Source organism: Chrysochloris asiatica, unplaced genomic scaffold, assembly GCF_000296735.1.
Source record: "Chrysochloris asiatica unplaced genomic scaffold, ChrAsi1.0 scaffold00049, whole genome shotgun sequence".
Classification (NCBI taxonomy): domain Eukaryota; kingdom Metazoa; phylum Chordata; class Mammalia; order Afrosoricida; family Chrysochloridae; genus Chrysochloris; species Chrysochloris asiatica.
Window position 1 is genome coordinate 16,954,864 of NW_006408567.1, and position 19,821 is coordinate 16,974,684.

The window sequence follows — 19,821 nt, forward strand, 5'->3', positions numbered from 1 at the left end:
TGTAATCATTGCAATGAAACGATGAATGTAAAACCAATGTTCTTCCATGAAACGATCACTCAATTCACCATAAACACTTTAAAAAAAATGTTGTAGGTAGTTGACAAAGAGGTGGAAGGATAACTAGTCACTAAAATAATTTTTTTAAAGGTTTAATATTTTTTTCTTTTAATTCCATATTTTATTATAGGACATTTAAAGAAAAGTTTTCTTGAATGCTTGACTGAAAGCCTAAGGACCCTCACTCTGAGGATTAAGGGATGTGGTCAATGGTGATTGATGACGTTTTTGTGGGAAAAGGAGAGCTCGAGAGCAAGTGACAACTCCTCTAGCAGTCCTAACCTCTGGCTGCTCCCAGGGACCGAAGGCAATTCAGAGTTAGGGACTCTACTGTCCGAGAGAAACATAATACACACCGCAATGTGAGCCACAAACGTAACTCTAAATTTACCAGGAGCCACATTTTAAGAAGTAAAAAGAAACAAGCAATTAACCAATATATTAAGAATACTATCATTCCTACATGCAATCAATATAAAAAATTATGCATGATTTATTTTGCATTCTCCTTGTACTAAGTCGCTGAAACTGGTCATTACTGTATACTGACAACACATCTCAATCCAGACTCACCACGTTTCAAGAGTCAAGAGCTAAATGTTCATTGTTGTTGTTAAATGCCGTCAAGTCAGTTCCGACCCACAGCGACCCTATATAGGGTTTCCAATGTAGATGGCAGTCCTGAACTGGATAGGCAAGTGTAGAACTAAAGCATAAATACTCACATGGGGTCACTATGTATTATAAGCCCCAACCCTGCAGTCACGTCAATTCTGACTTAAAATAACCCTATACAGCAGAGTAAGGAGCTTTGGTAGCATAGTGGTTATGAATGGGGCTGTTAACCTCAAGGTCAGCAGTTTGAAACTACCAGCTGTTCTGCGGGAGAAAAATGAGGCTTTCTGCTCCCATAAAGATTTACAGCCTCGGAAACCCTGTACAGGATTGCTAGGAGTTGGAACCGACTCCACGGCACATAACAACAACAACCACATACAGCAGAGTAGAACTGTGCAATAGGACCTCCAAGGCCGTAAACCTTTACAGGAGCAGAAAGCCTCATCTTTCTCCTGTGGAATGGCTGCTGTGTTTGAACCACCTACCTTGTAGTTAACAGCCCAATGCTTAACCCACTATGCCGCCAAGGTTACTCACTATAGTACAGAACTCTAGAACATCTCTTGATTCTCAGCTATGATCTTTACTGAAGCAGATCACCAGGCCTTTCTTCAACAAAGCTGTGAGTGGATCTAAAATCTTACACTGTTTAGAAAACTAAAAGCAGTAGCAGCTCACTTGAAATTCCTGAGGAACTGGTAAAAAATGAAAAGCTTTCAATTTTCAGCTCAAGATAATGATTAAATACTTGTTTTATCTAATATTAACATATACAAATAAAAATACATCCAGTGCTAAAAAAGATAACAGGTTTGATAGAGGCTCAGCAAAAACCAGGGAAACCCTCAGGGAGATGGAGTGATACAATACCCACAACAATGAGCTCAAACACAGCAACATTCATGAAGATGAGGAAGGACTGGGCAAAGTGTTGTTCTGTTATACCTAAGGTCACCGTGAGTCAGAGCCAATTCAACGGCAACCAACAACAGTCCCTGCTGAAAAAGCTGAGAGGAATGCCACCCCTAGGCTGGCCCAGTAAGCAAGTTCTGAGATGGGAAACTAAACTGACAAGGAAGCTCAGTGCAGGAGACCAGAGTTTTATGGTTGAAGGAGAAGACTCTGGGAATGAGGTCTCCCTGAAAAGCCCTGAGACCTAAGGTAAGAGGCAGTGGGGACTTGGGAAAGACACAGTTGGGGACACTTCATCAACGGAAGTGAAACCACTGCAGCTTGAGGCCTATGGAGTTAGGATTTGCTTTTCTCAAGGGGTATCTCCCACTCAAGAGACCCCTAAGGCAGGCTCATGGCAAAGCAGACCAAGTGTCCCAAGTCATTTCAGGCCACAATGAGAGTGAGCCCCAAGTCCAAAGATAAGCTATACTCACACATCCTACAGGAAAACACAGGGCAAATTGCCCCTCCTTCTCCTGCACAGTGCTCAAGGCAAAAGCACCTCATGTCAGAGTGAGAGTTCACCATCTGAAAACTCTCCTGTGGGCTCAGGATCCACAGGTAGTCTAGGTAACAATACCATACAACCAGAGCCTTGGCTACAATTGACAAGCAACAATCAATACACATGTGAGGAAAATAAAAGCAAGCAAAAGCACACATTGAACAAACAGAAGAACCAACCACTACAAAACAGAATCAATAGAAGAGATAAAAGGGCAATGTAGCAGTAACAAAAGAGGCTAACTTGAAAAAGACATAGTACTTAGAAATGTTTCACATTATTGTTGGAGTAAACACTTCATCAAATGGGCCAAATGTTACCTGAAGAGCAGATAGTGAGTGAAAGACTACACCAATAGATTTTTGTATGAGGCATCTGGGAAATAACCGAAGAAAAGTTCAGAAGATTGAAGGAAGCGTCATGCATTCAGAATGAAAGATTCCACCAAATGCCATGCACAATGACTAAAACAAGATTCACACCTGGGAAATCCTGGTGAAATTTTAGAATATTAGGCATGGGGAGACCTTGGAAATTTTCAAGGAGGATATAAGAGAGAAGACAAAACAGATTGTTGCTGTTGTTGTTCCATTAAGCAGCTGGTAAGTTTGAAGTGCTAATCCAGTGCCTATCCTACTGTGCCACACCAGGCCTTCCATTAGCTGGCTCACACACTCTGGCCACACTTCTTCCAACACAGACCTGTTTGTTCTTCTGGAAGTCCATGGTACTTTTAGTATTTTCCTCCCAAACCATAACTCAAATGCCTCAATTCTTCTATGGTCTTCTTATTCACTGTCCAACTTTCACATGCATATGAAGTTATTGAAAATACCAAGGGTTGGGTCAGGCGCACCTTAGTCCTCAAACTGACATCTTTTGCTCTACAACACTTTAAAGAGGTCTTGTGCAGATCTGCCTAATGCAATATGTAGTTTGATTTCTTGACTGCTGCTTTCATGAGTGTTGATAGTGGATCCAAACAAAATGAAGTCCTTGACAACTTCAATCTTTCCTCCATGTATATGGATGTTATTTATTGGTCCAGTGGTGAGGAGTTTTGTTTTCTTTACATTGGGATACAATCCACACTGAAGTCTGTAGTTTTTTTTATCTTAATCAGTAAATATTTTAAATCCTCTTTGCTTCCAAGGTTGTATCATCTACATATTGCAGGTTGCTAATGAGTCTTCCTCCAATCCTGATGCCACATTTTAGTTTAGTTTTTGTTTGTTTGTTTTAAATAATCCAGCTTCTCAACATATATAGATGAATAATATGGGGAAATAATACAACCCTGGTACACCCCTTTCCTGATTTTAAACCATTCAGTATCCCCTTGTTCTGTCCTAATGACTGCCTCTTAGTCTATATACAGGTTCTGCATGAGCACATTTAAGTGTTTTGGAATATCCATTCTTTGCAATGTTATCCATAGCTTGTCTATCCTTAGGTTGTCATTATACACACAATTGAAAACCTTTGCATCGTCAATAAAACACAGGTAAACATCTTTCTGGTATTCTCTGCTTTCAGGCAAGATCCATCTGACATCAGCAAAAATATCCCTAATTCCATGTCCTCTTCTGGATCTGGCTTAAATTTCTGACAGTTTTCTGTTGATGTACTATTGCAGCCATTTTTGAATTATCTTCAACAAAATTTTACTTGCATGCAATGATGGCATTTTTGATGATTTCTGCATTCCCACTGGGATACCCTCTTTAGAATCGTCACAAATAATGGATTTTTTTCCAGTTGTTTGGCCAGGTAGTTGTCTTCCAAATTTCTTGGCATAGATGAGTGAGTGCTTCCAGTGCTGCATCAGTTTGCTGAGAGATTTCAATTGGTATTCCATCAATTCTTACAGCCTTGTTTTTAGCCAATGCCTTCATTGCAGCTTGGACTTCTTCCTTCAGTACCATCAACTCTTGATCATATGTAACCTCTTGAAATGGCTGAACACTGACCATTTCTTTTTGTTACAGTGACTCTAAGTATACCTTCCATCTTCTTCCCCACCCCCCATCTTCCTTGTTCTTCCACCACCCACTTGTGTATTGTCCTCCCCTTCCTTGTATATTGCTTTCCCCATAACCCAAGCTATGATATGTCTACCCCCTAACCTGTACCTTACTGTTCCCTCTCCTGAGTACATTCTTCCCTTTTGCAAGTTCAGGCTGAAGGTGAAGAAAATTAAAGCAAGTCAACAAGAGCCAGAATATGACCTTAAATATATCTGGCCTGTATTTAGAGACTACCTCAAGAACAAATTTGATGATTTTGACGCTAATAACCAAAAACCAGAAAAGTTTTAGGATGACATCAAGGACATCATGTAGAAAGAAAGCAAAAGATCATTAAAAAGACAGGAAAGAAAGAAAAGACAAAAATGAATGTCAGAAGGGACTCTGAAATGTGTTCGCCAGCATAGAGGTACTAAAGCTAATGAAAGAAATGAAGAAGTCAAAGAGCTGAACAAAAAATGCCAAAGGGCAGCTTAAGAAGACAATGTCAAGTATCAACAATGAAATGTGCAAAGACCTGGAGTTAGAAAACCAAAAGGGAAGAATGTACTCAGGATTTCTCAAGCTAAAAGAAATGGAAAAAAAAAAAATTCAAGCATCAACTTGAAATACTGAAGGTTTCTTGGGCAAAATATTAAATGATGCAGAAAGCATCAAAAGAAGATGGAAAACTAAAAGAAAAATTCTTTTGATGGTTACCAGAGGTGAGAGAGAGGCTCTGACGTAGTAAACCATATGACTGATTCAAAATGGTCAATCCAGTCCATCTCAGCTCTCTAATGTCAAGGATATCGATCTTTCTGCATTCCATTTCATTTTTGACACCTTCTAATTTTCCTAGATCCATACTTCATACATTTCATGTTCTGATTATTAATGGATGTTTATAGCTGTTTCTTCTCATTTGGAGTTGTGCTTCATCAGCAAATGAAGGTCCCAAAAGCTTTACTCCATTCACATCATAATGGCCAACTCTACTTCTAAGAGGCAGTTCTTCTCTAGTTGAATTCTGAGTGCCTTCCAGCCGAAGGGGCTCATCTTCTGGCACAGTATTTGACAGTCATCTGTTATTGTTCATAAGGTTTTCAGTGGCTAGTCATTCATTGATCAAAATGTTCAGTAATGATAGGCAAGATTCAAATTCCTGATGGAGAAAAATCTCATTGGCCCACAGAGGTAGTGTTAAACGTACTACATTTAACCCTTCCTAAATCTTCCTGAACATCTTCCTACTGTAGACATCTGTGTCAGTTATACCCCAAAGGGACATGAACAATTCCTACACATCTGATCCTCACTGGTTGTCACTGGGTGTCACTGAGTTGGCCTACTCCTGGCGATCCCATGCACAATGGAATAACACTGTTGAGCTACACAGAGTTTGCTAGGGCTGATTTATTTGTGTTTTTGTCTGTGTATAGATTACCAGGTCTTCCTTCTACTTTCATTGGTACTTAAGTTGACTGACTGATATGATACAGAAAGAAAAATGCAGGATTCAAATAAGCAAGAAAAGTTATGCCTAGAAAGACCTTCAGGAATTCATGGCTTTCCTTCAAAACAGAAATCATTTTTTAAAAAGTAAAGGGCAGGGTTGTTAAATGCCTTTGAGAAAAATATGTACACATAAGTGTGAAAAACATGTACATATAAGTCCGTTGAACAACTCAGGCAGCAAGCTGTGGCTCTACTGGGATCACAGGGTGGGAAGGACACTAGACACCAGATGCCATGGGCTCTGTGGGGCTTCTGTGCCCTCCTCTGGCTGCTCCTGCCAGGAGGAATCAACTGCTGAGGGAAACTGTTAAGAATCTTCAAAAGCACTAAACTGACTGTTCTGTGTCAGATGGGAATGCTGGTGGGAGAAAATGACTTTATCAACAGAGACTAACAGGAGACCACGGGCCAAGCTCCCATGGTGAATGACTACAAGAAACTAAGAGGCATGGCCCCCACAGCAGGTTATGGTGTGTGTGTGTCAGGAGTTAGGAAGGGAACAGAGGTGATATAAGGTCTGACCAAAACTCAATAAAACAGGGAGAAGACAGTGAACAGTAATAAACACATGCCTTCCAGGAGAAACTCAAAAAAATATTCTTCTAAATAATGGTTGAGTTAAAAAAGACATCAATTATGGTGATGGGAAGTTTGGCAATCGATATTGACAACGGTCACACAACTTGGTAAATATAATTGATGTCACTAAATTATATACCTAAAAAATGGTAAATAGGCAAATGTGTTATATATATGTTTATAACAATAACAATGCATCAAAATGGGAGATACAGACTAATTTGGATAGGGACAAATACCAGGAAATTCCCAAGGACTTGATACCCAAATAAAGAACGATGGAGCAATAGTTTATCAGTGGAATCTTATTGGCAAACAAATATCCACAACATTAGGAATAAGAAACATGTTACCTCTTTGACATTCTGCAAGGTTTCGGGCGTGATTGTGAAATCCACGGGACTTGGAGTCACTTTCCCCTTCTGAGGCTAAAATGGGAAAGAAAACCGAAATCAGTTCTTCAGGCCATACTCCTCTTTAAAAAAAATAAGTGGCAACAGAAAAAATGGGGGCCAGAAGGCTGGGCACTTGGGTTCCAAACACAGGTCTGCCAAAAACCAATGTTGTGTCTTTTGCCAAGTGTTCTCATTTCCAAGACTCAGTTTCCTCACTTGTAAAATAAGGCAACAGATGTCTTAGTCTCTAAGGTCCCTTTCAGGTCCAGAGTCTGAAAATTAAACCCAAGAAACAGAGCAGTATAACTGAGAGGATATTTATTGTAAACCTCTCTCATACAGTAAGAACTAAAATTTGAGTACGAGTTCAGTGGATCTACATGATCAGCACTAGATTTTGAGTATAGTGTTGGAGGAGAATATTGAAAGTGCCATGGGCTGCCAAAAGAACCAATAGATCCGTTTTGGAAGAAGTACAGCCAGAGTGTTCCTTGGAGGCCAGGATGGCCAAACTTCGTCTCTCATACTTTGGACATATTGTCAAGAGGGACCAGTCACTAGAGAAGGATATCATGTTTGGTAGGATGGAGGGTCAGAGAAAAAGAGGAAGACTCCCAGCGAGATGGACTGGCCAAGCGGCAGCATCAATGGGCTCAAGCGTGGCAACAATAGTGAGGGTGCCCCAGGATCAGTCAGTGTTTCGTTCTGCTGTGCATAAGGTCGCTTTGAGTTGGTACCAACTTGATGGCATCTAACAACAGATTCAAACTACAAAGTTTGCAGTTTGAGCTCACCAGCTGTTCCATGGGAAAAAGATGAGTTTTTCTGTTCCTGCCAAGATTTAAAGCATTGGAAACCCTATACAGGGTCGCTGTGAGTCAGAACCAACTTGAAGGCATTTAATAACAACAAGATTTGAGTGTCTACTTACTATGCATCACAAACTTGGCACAATGATCCAGCGGGGCTGTAGGATAAGTGCTGGACCTCAAGGCTGGTTTGAACTGCAAGGTCAGTGGTTCAAATTTACCAGCTGCTCCTTGGAGACTTTATAAAGGGTCACTATGAGTCGGAACCAACTTGATATATATGAGGAAGGTGAAGCATAGCAAGGCTAAATGATTTGCTCAAGTAAATGGCTGAGCTAAGACTCAGACCAGGTAGGCAGATTCCAATGCCAGTGATATAAGCCACTTAACGATCCAACTGTCTGCCTGGAAGAATCATAGGTATAACATTTTAATCATAATGGTGATGATTGTGGTGTGCCGTGGAGTCGGTTCCAACTCATAGCAACTCTGCACAGGGTTTCTGATGCTGTAAATCTTTACTGTGAATCTTTTCTGGTATAGAAAAAGGAAACGCTGGTAGTGCAAAAACTAAGCACTTGGCTGCTAACTGAAAGGTTAGTGGTTTGAGCCCATCCAGCAGCTCCAGAAAAGCAAGTGCTGGCCTAAAGACACCCTGGGGCAATTCTACTCACTCACATGGTGTGCAAAGAGTAGGAACCGACTTGATGGTACCCAGCAACAACAATGGAAAAAGGAAAATATCCATGTAAACCACACAACAAAAGATACTTGTATTATTTATACACAAATGTAAACAACAGATTTATCATTTAAATGACACTCAAACACCATAATGATGATCAAAATTTTAATGAGGGTATCTATAAGTCATAAAGTTAAAAAATGTGATGAATAAAGGATAGCAGTGAATCCACCAAATCTCCTGTTCAAGAGACTGAAATCTTACATCCTCATTTATTGAAGACCAAAGGTTGCTGTCGTGTTAGCTGCCATCCAAGGGATTCTGCCTCATGGTGGTGCCATGTGTGCAGAGAACAACTGTGCTCCACAGGGCTTTCAGCAGCTGTGACCCTCTGGGTAGATTTGAACTGGCAGACTTTTCACTAGTAGTCAAATGCATAACTGTTTGCACCACACCAAAAGATAACCAAAAAGGACTACAATAATGGAAAACTGGCCACAAAAATCAACGGTCATTCTCATTTATCAGTGCATGTGAAGAAGACTGCTGAGTGGGAGGGGCTTCTGGATGCTGGGTCTGCTCAATACTGTTCACAGCACAGAGCAGGTGAGACAAGAAAAGCTGGGACCCTACTGCTTGTCTGGCTCTAGGCGACATCCTGACATGCTGCTCCAGCCCCCGCAATCCGCACTTACGGTGGGATACAGGGTACCTCCTGAGTCTTCAGAACCTAACTGCCCATCACATCTCTCAGGCCCACCACTTTCAGGCTCTCCTTCAGGAACTTATTTTTTGCTAGGTTTCCTGAATTGGGGTTCCTGGGTGGTACTGATGGTTAATGCACTTAGCTGAGAACTGAAGGGTTAGTGGTTCAAGTCTACCCAAAGGCATCTTGGGAAGAAAGGCCTGGCTATCTGTTTCTGAAAAATCAGCTACTGAGAATCCTAAGGAGCACAGCTTACACTTACAAACGAGACCACCCAGAGTTGGAGCTGGCTCTATGGCAATTGATGATGGTGGTGACATACTCAGCCTCAAACCAATGTCGGAAGGTACCAGTGTGCTGAGCCTAGGAGGCCAGTCCAGGAAGAGAGCTGGGTTACATCCAATCCCAGAAAAGGTGTGAGAGCTATAGCACGGGAAGGGAGGGGCTGAGTGGGAACGAGCAAGGCAGGACTGCCTCTCTGTGGTACAGAACTGACAGACAACCACAGGAACCAATGCCATGGGCAAGAGCATCTAGCACCAGGTGTCACACCTTGGGCAGAGCTGACAGTCACAATTTGCATGGCCAGGAAGTGAATTTCATGTGTGCTGAGGAGCACTCGGCCAGGAATCTACCTAGTCACTACAACAAAGATAGGGGGGGAGCAGCTTCCTGTATTTGCACACGTGAGAGGAATCTCTTAAGGACAGTTTGTGCCCTACAGTATTAGCAGAACAGGGAGGTGCTGGAGACAATCCCTACAAGGCCCTGAGTATCCCAGCACAGTCTTGCTGGGCACGCCAAGAATGCAAGGCCTTGACTCCCCTTTACCCAGGCCATTCCTCAGCTGTATTTGTCATGATCAACCTTGAAGGATGAGGTGGTGTGTACCTCCGGGACCAAGAGCAGGCTTGAAGCAGAATCCCCAAACCCAGTGTCCCTTTTGAGATACAAACCCACTACGGGTGTAGTGCCCATCTAACACCTTGAGCCAGGGAACAACATACATGCTGGTTCTTGTGCTGCCTGCTGTGAATGAGAAACAAAGTCCTTCTTCTCTGACCCGGGAGATTTATGTCTTCTACCAACAGCCACAAATAATAACAGATTAACTTACTAGTTTTAAGTAGAGTAAAAGTCCAGACTTGACAGAAGATTCCTATTATTAAATCCCAGAACCCCGAGTAGAACTTACAGCAGAATGAACGATGAATTCACAGCTCTTAGACAAGTCCTTGGCCAAGAGAGACCGCCGCATGTCGCATCGCAATGTGTACTGGAGGGGAAGTCAGAAAAGAAAATGCTATTTCAGTGAATTTGTTTTCATCTTAGCATTACATCAAAAAGACAAATGATTCAACATATTTTAGGGAAACTTTGTCCAACTCATGTATTATATAAAATTGCTGTTGTTAGTTGCATTGTGTCAGTCCCCGACTCATAGTGATCCCACATAAAACAGAATTGGACCACAATGATCTATAGGGTTTTCAGAGGTTATACTCAGAAGTAGATCGCCAGGCCTTTCTTCCTAGTCTGTTAGTCTGGAAGCGCTGCAGAAACTTCCTCAGGATAGTAGCAACTGACAGACGGGTGATGGCTGTTCACAAAGTACATTGGCCAGGAATTGAACCTGCGTCTCCAGTACAAGGATTCTATCACTGAGCCATCAATGCCCTGACATAAACAACAGAAATTAATGCTCAAGATAAAGCCATTTCTACCAGAAAAATTAAAAAACAAAACAAAATCTTTAATGTTATTCTTCAGCCTATTCTCACAGCCATCCTAAAGTTGGACCTACAGAGAAATAGGTGCCTTGTCTTACCTATACTATAAGGAAAGGCCTAGTTGTCTGAAGCCTTTGATCTGCATATTACCTGAAACAAGTACGAATACTACTAAAGGACTAGAAACCTGCTTTTTTCTTCACAGAAAGGTATTTACTGCAGCAGAATACATCACACTAGAATACGTCATTCTTCATGACAGAGCTCTTAGGCAATTCGTAAAACTCACACACAAACTTTGGTTTGGGAGATTTTTATTTTAAAGGTGCCATATGTACTCACCAATGTCAAACCAGCAACTAAAAGTTAATGTATTACATTTTTTACATGCCTAACTTTCAGGCCTTCTGCACACTGAAAGGACTCAACAGTTCTGTCTTATCTAGGAAGGGAACTGCGGCATGGCACCACTGACATCACAAAAGTACCTTTCTTTCTGTTGAATAAAGGAAAGGCTCTCTTTCACTCTGAGTCATGACTCCAAAGGGCTCCTGAGACAACAATGGCAACTGTGAAAGGCATCCTTAACTAGCACAAGTAGACAGGAAGTCATAAATTCACTTCCCCTCATTTACAAGGTTTGTTCAATAAAGAATACAAGCCTATGTTAACGCTGTAGCCTTTGGGTATTAAACAGAGAGATGTTTATATGTATAAAACAGACAAGTAACTTAGTGCTGGTGCCAGAAAGCAGTCAGGGCACATCTATTACTAAGCAGTAAGAGCACTCCCTTACAGACAGGGTCAACTTGGCCTGAAAGAGCCCAAGAGAAACAAAAAAAATTTTAAAAAGTTACATCATGGCTCATCTAGAATTCCTTTAAAAGATGATGGTCATACATTTGTCACCGATAGGGGGAAGTGAGGGGAAAACAGCAATGAAGCTGCAAGCTAAGCCCTACAATGTTCAATAGACTTCTGTGAACCCGGGTGGAGACCTGGTTGGCCAGCAATGTGGTAAGACCTGGTGAGTCTTGGGCCCAGAGTCAGCAACATAGCCACAGAGGACTAGAGTGGAGAGTGAAGCGTCCAGCTGATAAGAAGAGAGAGCATATGCACAAGAACACCCACACTTGCAGATAATACCCACTTGACCTGGCTTTAATAACTGGATGATCAGAGCTCAACTAGAAGAAGAAAGAAGAGGAAAAAAAGCGTAATCTGATACAATTTGATTAACTTGACCTACACCTATGGATGCAGTAGCTCAAAAGAGGGAACAAATCTTTACAGCAAGGATCATTCCCACCCCCTCCACACACAGAGTAGACAGGGATAGACAACTTGGACATTGGCTACCCAGAATGGAAGAGGGGGGGCTACAAAGGCAAGAAATGACTGGCTTACAAGATTTCAAGAGGGAACCTAAATCCAGAGGGCATGAAAGAAGGTAGAATCTCCACTGAGTATTATCTAATCTGTCTAGGTGGGGCTGATGAAAGGAGATGCGGATAGGTCTCTTGTGATACAATAGTGAATAACTGTTATCAAGACTGATTATGAGGGTTGAAAATGTAAAGGTAGACATTTTGTAGCAAAAGGAGGGGAGTGATTAACTTTCCAGTCTAGGAGTGGAGGTCCTTGGGACCATCAAGGGAGAAGAGCAGAGAGCAGGACCCTATCCAGAGAAGCAGTGATGCCAGAGATGGAGGCCGAGACGATGATGTGGAGAGATGGAGCAGCTGGAGACTTTAGACCCAGAGAGGGAGATGGGCTGTGTGCTGACAACCAGGGGGCAAGCTTACAGGGTTACCCTTTGGTTGGTTGGTGATGCATGGAGGGGACTGTAACCATGGCAATGAAATGATATACGATAGGATCAATGTAAAGCTAATGTTCTCCCATGTAAACTATCACATAGTTCACAATAAAACATTAAAAAAAAAAAAAAACAGTGGTCACATATGTAATGAATTGTGGCACCAATAGTTAAGCGCTCAACTATTAACAAAGGTTGGAAGCTAAAATCTACTCAGACGTTCCTTAGAAGAAAGGCATGGCGACTTACTTCTGAAAAATCAGCCAGTAACAACCCTATGGAACACAGCTTTACTTTGGCACAAACCGTGTTGCCATGAGTCTGAATCAACTCGATGGCAACTGGTTTCGGTTGCTATAAAATGTATGCAGCAAGGCAAAATGAAAAATCAAAATAATATGAGTACATGTGAGGTCCCAACAAGAAATATGAGGGGGCTTTAATACGGTTTGCAGTCCAGTGCTGATCCTACAGTGCCACACCAGGAAAAACTGAATTAAAATAGAATTTTTCCATAAACTTTAAAAATCTGTGTTGGAAGAAATATAGTCACAATGCTCCTTAGAAGCCAGAATGGTGAGATTCCATCTCTCATACTTGGGACATGTTATCAGGTGGGACCAGTCTCTGGAGTAGGACATCATGCTTGGTAAAGTGGAGGGTAGGAGAAAAACAGGAAGACACCCAACAGGATGGACTGGCACAGTGGCAGCAGCAATGGGCTCAAGCTTCACAACATTTGTAAGGAGGATGCAGGACCACCAAGTGTTTTCTTCGGTTGTGCATAAGGTCACTGTGAGTCAGAACCAACTCGACAGCACCTAACAACATACAGTAATAAATTCTCGGGTCCCATTTTTAACTGGGACTCTCAATTAAAGACTAGGAGGCATTTAGAAGGAAAATGAGGAAGTCGAGAGATCAGGAAGCTCTCACCTGGATGTTGACAAACACACCATGATAAGTCTCATACAGAACTTTGTTACCCTTCACGTGGAGCGGAAATTCAAAAGGAATTTCTGTCTTGCCACTGGGGAATTTCCCTGGCTTCACCATTTCAATGGTGCTGCTGATAATTTGGATAGGCTGTAAATAAAAATCAACATAGTTCTTTTAGCACACACTTTTAGAGGTACTTTCAAATTATAGTGTCCATTAACAACTTCCTTAAAGATACAACACTCAAAGACCTTGCATGCTACCACCCAGTGTCTTAGGTGACACAGTGATGGGTCTGAAGTGGAACAGAGATCAGTTCCATTTTCTAAGTCTGGAATAATGATTGCTTGCTATGATACTTTGGTGCCTGGACATGGAATGAACTGGACCAATATCTTCCTCTCTCCTCCCCAAATAGCTCACACTTAACTGTCACAGTAACTCTCTAAGGCAGCTGTTATGACTAATTTTCTGTGTCCACTTGGCTAGCTACAGTGCCCAATGACTTAGTCCAATACCAGTCTATGTTACTTAGAAGGTATGTACTCGTAATTAACACTGACAGTCAGCTGGCCTTTAATAAAGCAGATCACCCTCTGTAATGTGGGTAGACCTCACCCAATCAATTGAAGGCCTTAAGAGCAAAAACGGAGGTTTCTAGAGGGAGAAAGATTTTGCCTAAATACTGTAACATAAACATCCTGCTGAAGTTTCCAGTTTGTTGCTTGTCTTATGGATTCAAGGCAGATATTAAAGTTCGAAGCTTTAGTTTATCATAGGTCTGAGAAAGTCCGTAATTTGTGAAATGATTTTCTAAGTGCTAACAGGTTGAAAAAGGAGCTCTGGTAGCATAGTGGTTGCGAATCGGGCTGCTAATCTCAAGGTCAGCAGTTCGAAACTACCAGCAGTTCCTTAGGAGAAACATGAGGCTTTCTGCTCCTGTAAAGATTTGCAGCCTCAGAAACCCTATGCAGGGTCACTATGGGTAGGAATTGACTCAACAGCGCTTAACAACAACAACAACAACAACAACAACAACAACAACAACGGACTGAAATAGGAAAATTGTATAAAACATGGCAAGGCAGGAATCTGAATATTCTAATATTCACCCTTTGCCCCTCCTCAAAACTCAATGAATATGTCCATCAGGAAAAGGAAATTCTAGGTATAGAAAAAGAGGTTACTTTCTGGAATATATAACTCTACCTTAAATGCCAAAAAGAAAAGAATGTGAGTAAACTACTTATACTATCTGCATCTTACCTTAACCGAAGCACAAAACATACAAAGTTAATAAAATAACATTTTTGTTTTAAGAAGGTAAGGCCACCATAACCCAAGGGATAACTTCACAGAAGTGCTTCGAGGTCTCAATTGAGTGAACTTAATCTATTTATGGGGGGCATCATGGCTTGTAGGATAAGCACTGGACAGCGAGCTACTAGATCGGTGGTTTGCTCCCAACAGCCGCTCTTATTTTCTGCTCCCACAAAGCAGAAATATACAGGCTCTGAGTCAAAACCAATTTGATGGCACTTAATGACAACAACAATCTATCTTTCTAATTCTATGTATCAAATAAGAATAAGTGCATGTTAGATAATAAAATAGACTTAGTAATTATTGAAAGTACTCCATTACCACCCATCCTTTGCAGATTAATGATTTACCCAACAACAAATCACTGCTGTAGAGTTGATTCTGACTCACAGTGACTCTCCAGGATAGAGGAGAACTGACTGCTTCATAGGGTTTCTGAGACTGTCAATCTTTAGGGGTGCAAAAAGTCTCATAAGACAATCTCATCTTCCTTCCACAAAGCTGCTAGTGGGTTCAAACCACTAACTTTGTGGTTAGCAGCCCAGTGCTTAACCCACTGTGCCATTAGGGCCCCGTAGAATAATGATGTAGTTGTTGTTAAGTGCTGTTGAGTCAGTTCTGACTCATAGTGACCCTCTATAGGATTTTTGAGTAACAGCTGGTGGGTTTGAACTGCCACCCTTGTGGTTTGCAGTCCAGTGCTGATCCTACAGTGTCACACCAGGAGTCCAAAATAATAATAGGTTACAATGATAAGGACAGAGAGTATGTGGTAAACCACCATAGACATTTAGATATTGAAAAAGCATTCTCACCTTAACAGAGTTATAAAAAGCTTCAAACACACCCACACTCTTGGCACTGAGTTGGAGGTTTACAGTTCCTTCCATGGTCAAAGAAACTCCTTGGTGTTGGACTGAATCCTTACTGGTTATGACAACAACACCAGAGAGCATCTCCTAGAAGAGAGAACACAGTCAGCAATTAAATTAGGGGAGCTCTTCTGTTCAGTTCGTTTATGAGCAAAAGTTAAGTTCACTGAGCAATCAAGTTGTCGAGTAAATGCACTGAGCACTGGTAGTTGCTACGGGCAGATTTCAGGACACCAAGATGGTGAAGGCATGGCCCTGTGGGGCCAGGGGCCCACTGATCATTAATACAGGGTTGTAGACTCTCACAGGAAAGCATCCCCGAGGACAGCGTGTGGAACCTCATCCCACCTGCCATTCAGACACATCTTCTTGCTTCATGGGCCAGGAAAACTGCAACAGTGATTTTAACAGGGCAAAGAGAGCATCAGACACAAATGCAGTTTCCCGGCTACCTCACATACGATCACAGATAATGATTGCTTCAGAAGGGACACAATTCAAAAGAACTCTTTCCTCTGAGTTCTTTCTTGGTTGTACTGACTGAAATGACTACACAATTTTAAATTACTGACTCATTTAACATGGCTGAGAGTCAGCCTACTGCCCAGAAAACAAGAGAACGATCTATCTGGAGGTTTACACTAAAATTAACCTACAGCCCAACACTCCACTTTCACTTAAGGCCTTCCCAACCCCGCATGCTCCGGGTCACTTCGGGGGGTCATATCAGCCTAGAGAGTTCCTGGTTCATAAATCGCTCAAGAAAGACTTCACAATAGATCTTCTATTCATTTTTCTTGAGATAAAGACTGAGTAATAGAATAAAGCACATTCTTTATCGCATGGCAGTTTCTTCCTGTTGCCACAGAACATGCTAGTTTGAATTTGTCATGGGGGCTTGAGTGGAACAGGAAACTGAGGGGATTAAGTAGCATTGATCAAAGCAGAAAGAGAATCCATGATAAATACAAAACAACACGTTTCTGAAGAGAACTTCAGGTGTGTAACACAACTGTTGTATGTAATACATGGCAGAAAATGGCTGACAGTATAAAACCAAAACCAACAATGATTTACAAACCAAAACATAAAAATAAAAATCTGCCCTATTAGTGTTTTTTTTTTTTAAATCATTCATCTCATCATCCAGTAGAAAACATGTTCACCAAGTTCTTACGCTGTGTGGGAGTTTGGGAGCAGGAAGAGTCTATATCTCTAAATATGCTAAGGAGCCCCAGGTAGCAATTGAGTAAGGCTGCTAACCGAAACGTTTGAGGTTTAAGTCCACCCAGAGGCAACCTCAGAAGAGAGGCCTAGCAATCTACTTCCAAAAAATCAGTTACTACGAATGACCCTATGATCACAGTCCTACTCTCACGTACATGGGGCCCCCATAAGTCAGAGACAGCTCGACAACTACTGTTTTTGTTTTTAATGTGCTAAGCATTTGGGTTTTCTTCCCCACTTCCCATCCCAAAGCTCAGAAGTCTAGATTGTAACAGTCCTCTCCATTTTAAGCAGAATTCAAGGAGCAAAACACAGATTTAAATGAAAATTACTCTGAAATAAGGTCTACATTTTTCTATGATATAAATAAAATTGAAATCTAATTTTAAAACATTTAAATTTACTAGAATATATATTGTTTATGTATTTGACTAGTATTTCCCACACGGATGCATTTGAATTACTGTGTTGGAGAAGAATACTCAAAGTACCAGTGACTGCCAGAACACACAAATCAGACTCAAAAGCAGTGCAGTTAGAAGGCTCTTCTTTAGCATTACAAGCCAGGATGGTGAGACTTCATCTCACATACTTGGACCAGTCCCTGGAGAAGGACATCACGTTGCTAAAGTGGAGGGTCAGTGAAAAAGAGGAAAAACCCCAATGAGATGGATTGACACAGTGTCAGCAACAATGGGCTTAAGTGTAACAATTGTGAGGATACCGCAGGACCCAGCAGTGCCATTCTGCTGTGCATACCGTTGCCATGAGTTGGAAGTGACTGGATGGCACCTAACTATAACAGTATTTTCCTGAAATAAAATGAGACAAAATAATTTTATGAATTTTATCAATGAAACAATAGTGCTTGAGGATAGCTTGGTTCCTGTTTAATTTTAACACTTTCAACTAATCGCATGAACATAGGATCTATGTTGGCCACCAACTGGCATATTATGATCATGACATTAGCAGAACCTCTTGAAGCAGAGAAATATCTAGAAAGTAAGCAAAGTAAATACTTCATGTCCCAAGGGACTCTTTCATCATTCTTTGATTTAATTAAGAAACATTATAGTAAAGAAAATACAAAATTAATAAGCTTTTTGTAGACAAATTAAGCACACATGCACAGAGTTATACATATATGCAGTTCTAATCAATCTGTCCTGCTTATTTTGGCCACGTTATCAGGAGAAACCAATCCCTGGAGAAGGACGTCATGCTTGGTGAAACAGAGGGTTCGAGAAAAAGAGAAAGACTCTCAACAAGATGGACTGACAAGGTGGCTCCAACAATGGGCTCAAACACAGCAAAGATTGTGAGGATAGTGCAGGAGTAGACAGTATTTCATTCTATTATACATAATTTGCCTGAATTGGAGCCAACTTAACAGCACCTAACAACAACATTCAATCCCTACCAATATAAAGAAGATTAAGAATTGGTCCAAGAGTAGTCAAAGAAGTCAAGAGATTTTAGCAACAGAAGATGACTTAACAAAGAGTTAAGACCCACAGCAATGGAAAAAACAGACAATCCTTGATTGATTCTGGTAAAGAAAGATAGAACAAAGTTAAACAACAGAAGTCAAGGTAAACACAGACCTTGCTAAGAATATCCCCCCCTCAGACTTTTGTCTTGAGTCTCAACCAGGAGACTCAAGACTAGGGATGGTGCCTATCCCAACTCCATCCCCCATGTAGTAAAAAAAAGGGGTTGACATCTGGGGAGGGGTGGTGGCAATGACTCAATGAGAGGCCACTCATGACCTTCGGGATGGCAGTAGACTTAGAAACAATCTGCAAAAATCACAGACATGTGAGTTATTATTTCAGGGAGAAGAATAATAGCTCTTGTCAAGGCCCCTGATCTGAAAAAGATTCACAAACACTGATGAGAGATGCAGGTCCCTCACTTGTATGCATGTAGAAAACACAGGAGTGGTGAGCCCCAATGCTTTAGACAGACCTTGCTCTTCCAATAGCTTCCCAATGCACTATTTGGCCAAGTCGGCAGTGTAAGACACCTCAGATCCCACTAGCATCATGGAAAACGCCCTCAGAATGAGGATGTGCCTCCGGTAAGCAAGTTCAAGTCTTTGTCCTGGAGGAGCTAAGGTTAGAGAGCGGTCCAACACAGCCCTCTTCAATCACAACTCAAAAAGAGGGCTAGAAACCACGCAGGAAAGAAGCTAGTGGGCACACTCTGGTCTTCTCCGTCATGCCTCTTTTCCAACAGAAGTCCACCAGTGTCTGCTACAGTCAACTCAATCCCAACTCAGGTGATCTAACGTGTCAGAGTAGAACTGGGTTCCTTAAGGTTTTCAGTGGCTGATTTTTACCAAGCTTTTTTTCCAAGGTGCTCGAGGTGGACCTGAAGCTCCAACTTTTCAGTTAGCAGATGACTGTGTTAACTATTTTGCACCATATTTGTCCAAAGGGTGGAAAAAGAGACAAAATTTCCTAACCTGGTCTTTTCTAAATGTTAAAGGCTACTACCAAACCCATAAATACTCTATCTTTTAGGAAATGTGATTGTGGTAAAATAAATGTAACATAAAAATTTCCACTCTAAGGAATTTTAAGTATACAGTTTAATGGCATTAGTTGTGTTCACAAATTTTACAACTGTCACCACTATTTCTTTCCAAAATGTTTTCAACACCCCAAACAGAAGCTCTGCACCCAGTAAGCAGTTTCTCTCCAATCTCCCCTGCCTCCAGTCCCTGGTAACTTCCAATCTACTTTCTGTATCTATGCATTTGCCTACTCTCAATTTTCTTCTCTTTTTTGTGCTCTGGAATAAAACACCAAAACCATAATTAGGATTCTGGGTTTGAAGATGCTTCCTGGAAGTCATTCCAAAGGGCAAGGAATGAAAACATGCACTCCATTTTCGGTGAAGCAAGGAGACAGTGAACACCATGAAAGAGGTGGAAGATCTGCCGGAAGAACTGATGACCCAGCAGGGATGGAAGAAAATATGTTCAGAAAAGACTAGCAAACAAGCTTCTAGAAGGTGTGTGACACACAAAGGCCACGGTGCTGACCGGCCACTGGAGATCTGCCGGAGC

The 19,821-nt window shown here is 41.4% G+C and overlaps 1 protein-coding gene across 1 annotated transcript in view; it reads right to left on the bottom strand.

Moving 5' to 3' along the window:
- Window positions 1–19,821, bottom strand: part of DSCR3 (Down syndrome critical region gene 3) — a 74,251-nt gene that overhangs the window by 8,411 nt on the left and 46,019 nt on the right. The window contains exons 2-4 of the mRNA XM_006862568.1: window positions 15,462–15,605; window positions 13,321–13,470; window positions 6,594–6,668 (exon numbers count right to left, since the gene is read on the bottom strand). Of these exons, the coding sequence (XP_006862630.1) occupies window positions 6,594–6,668; window positions 13,321–13,470; window positions 15,462–15,605 (369 nt within the window). The remainder of the gene's footprint in view (window positions 1–6,593; window positions 6,669–13,320; window positions 13,471–15,461; window positions 15,606–19,821) is intronic.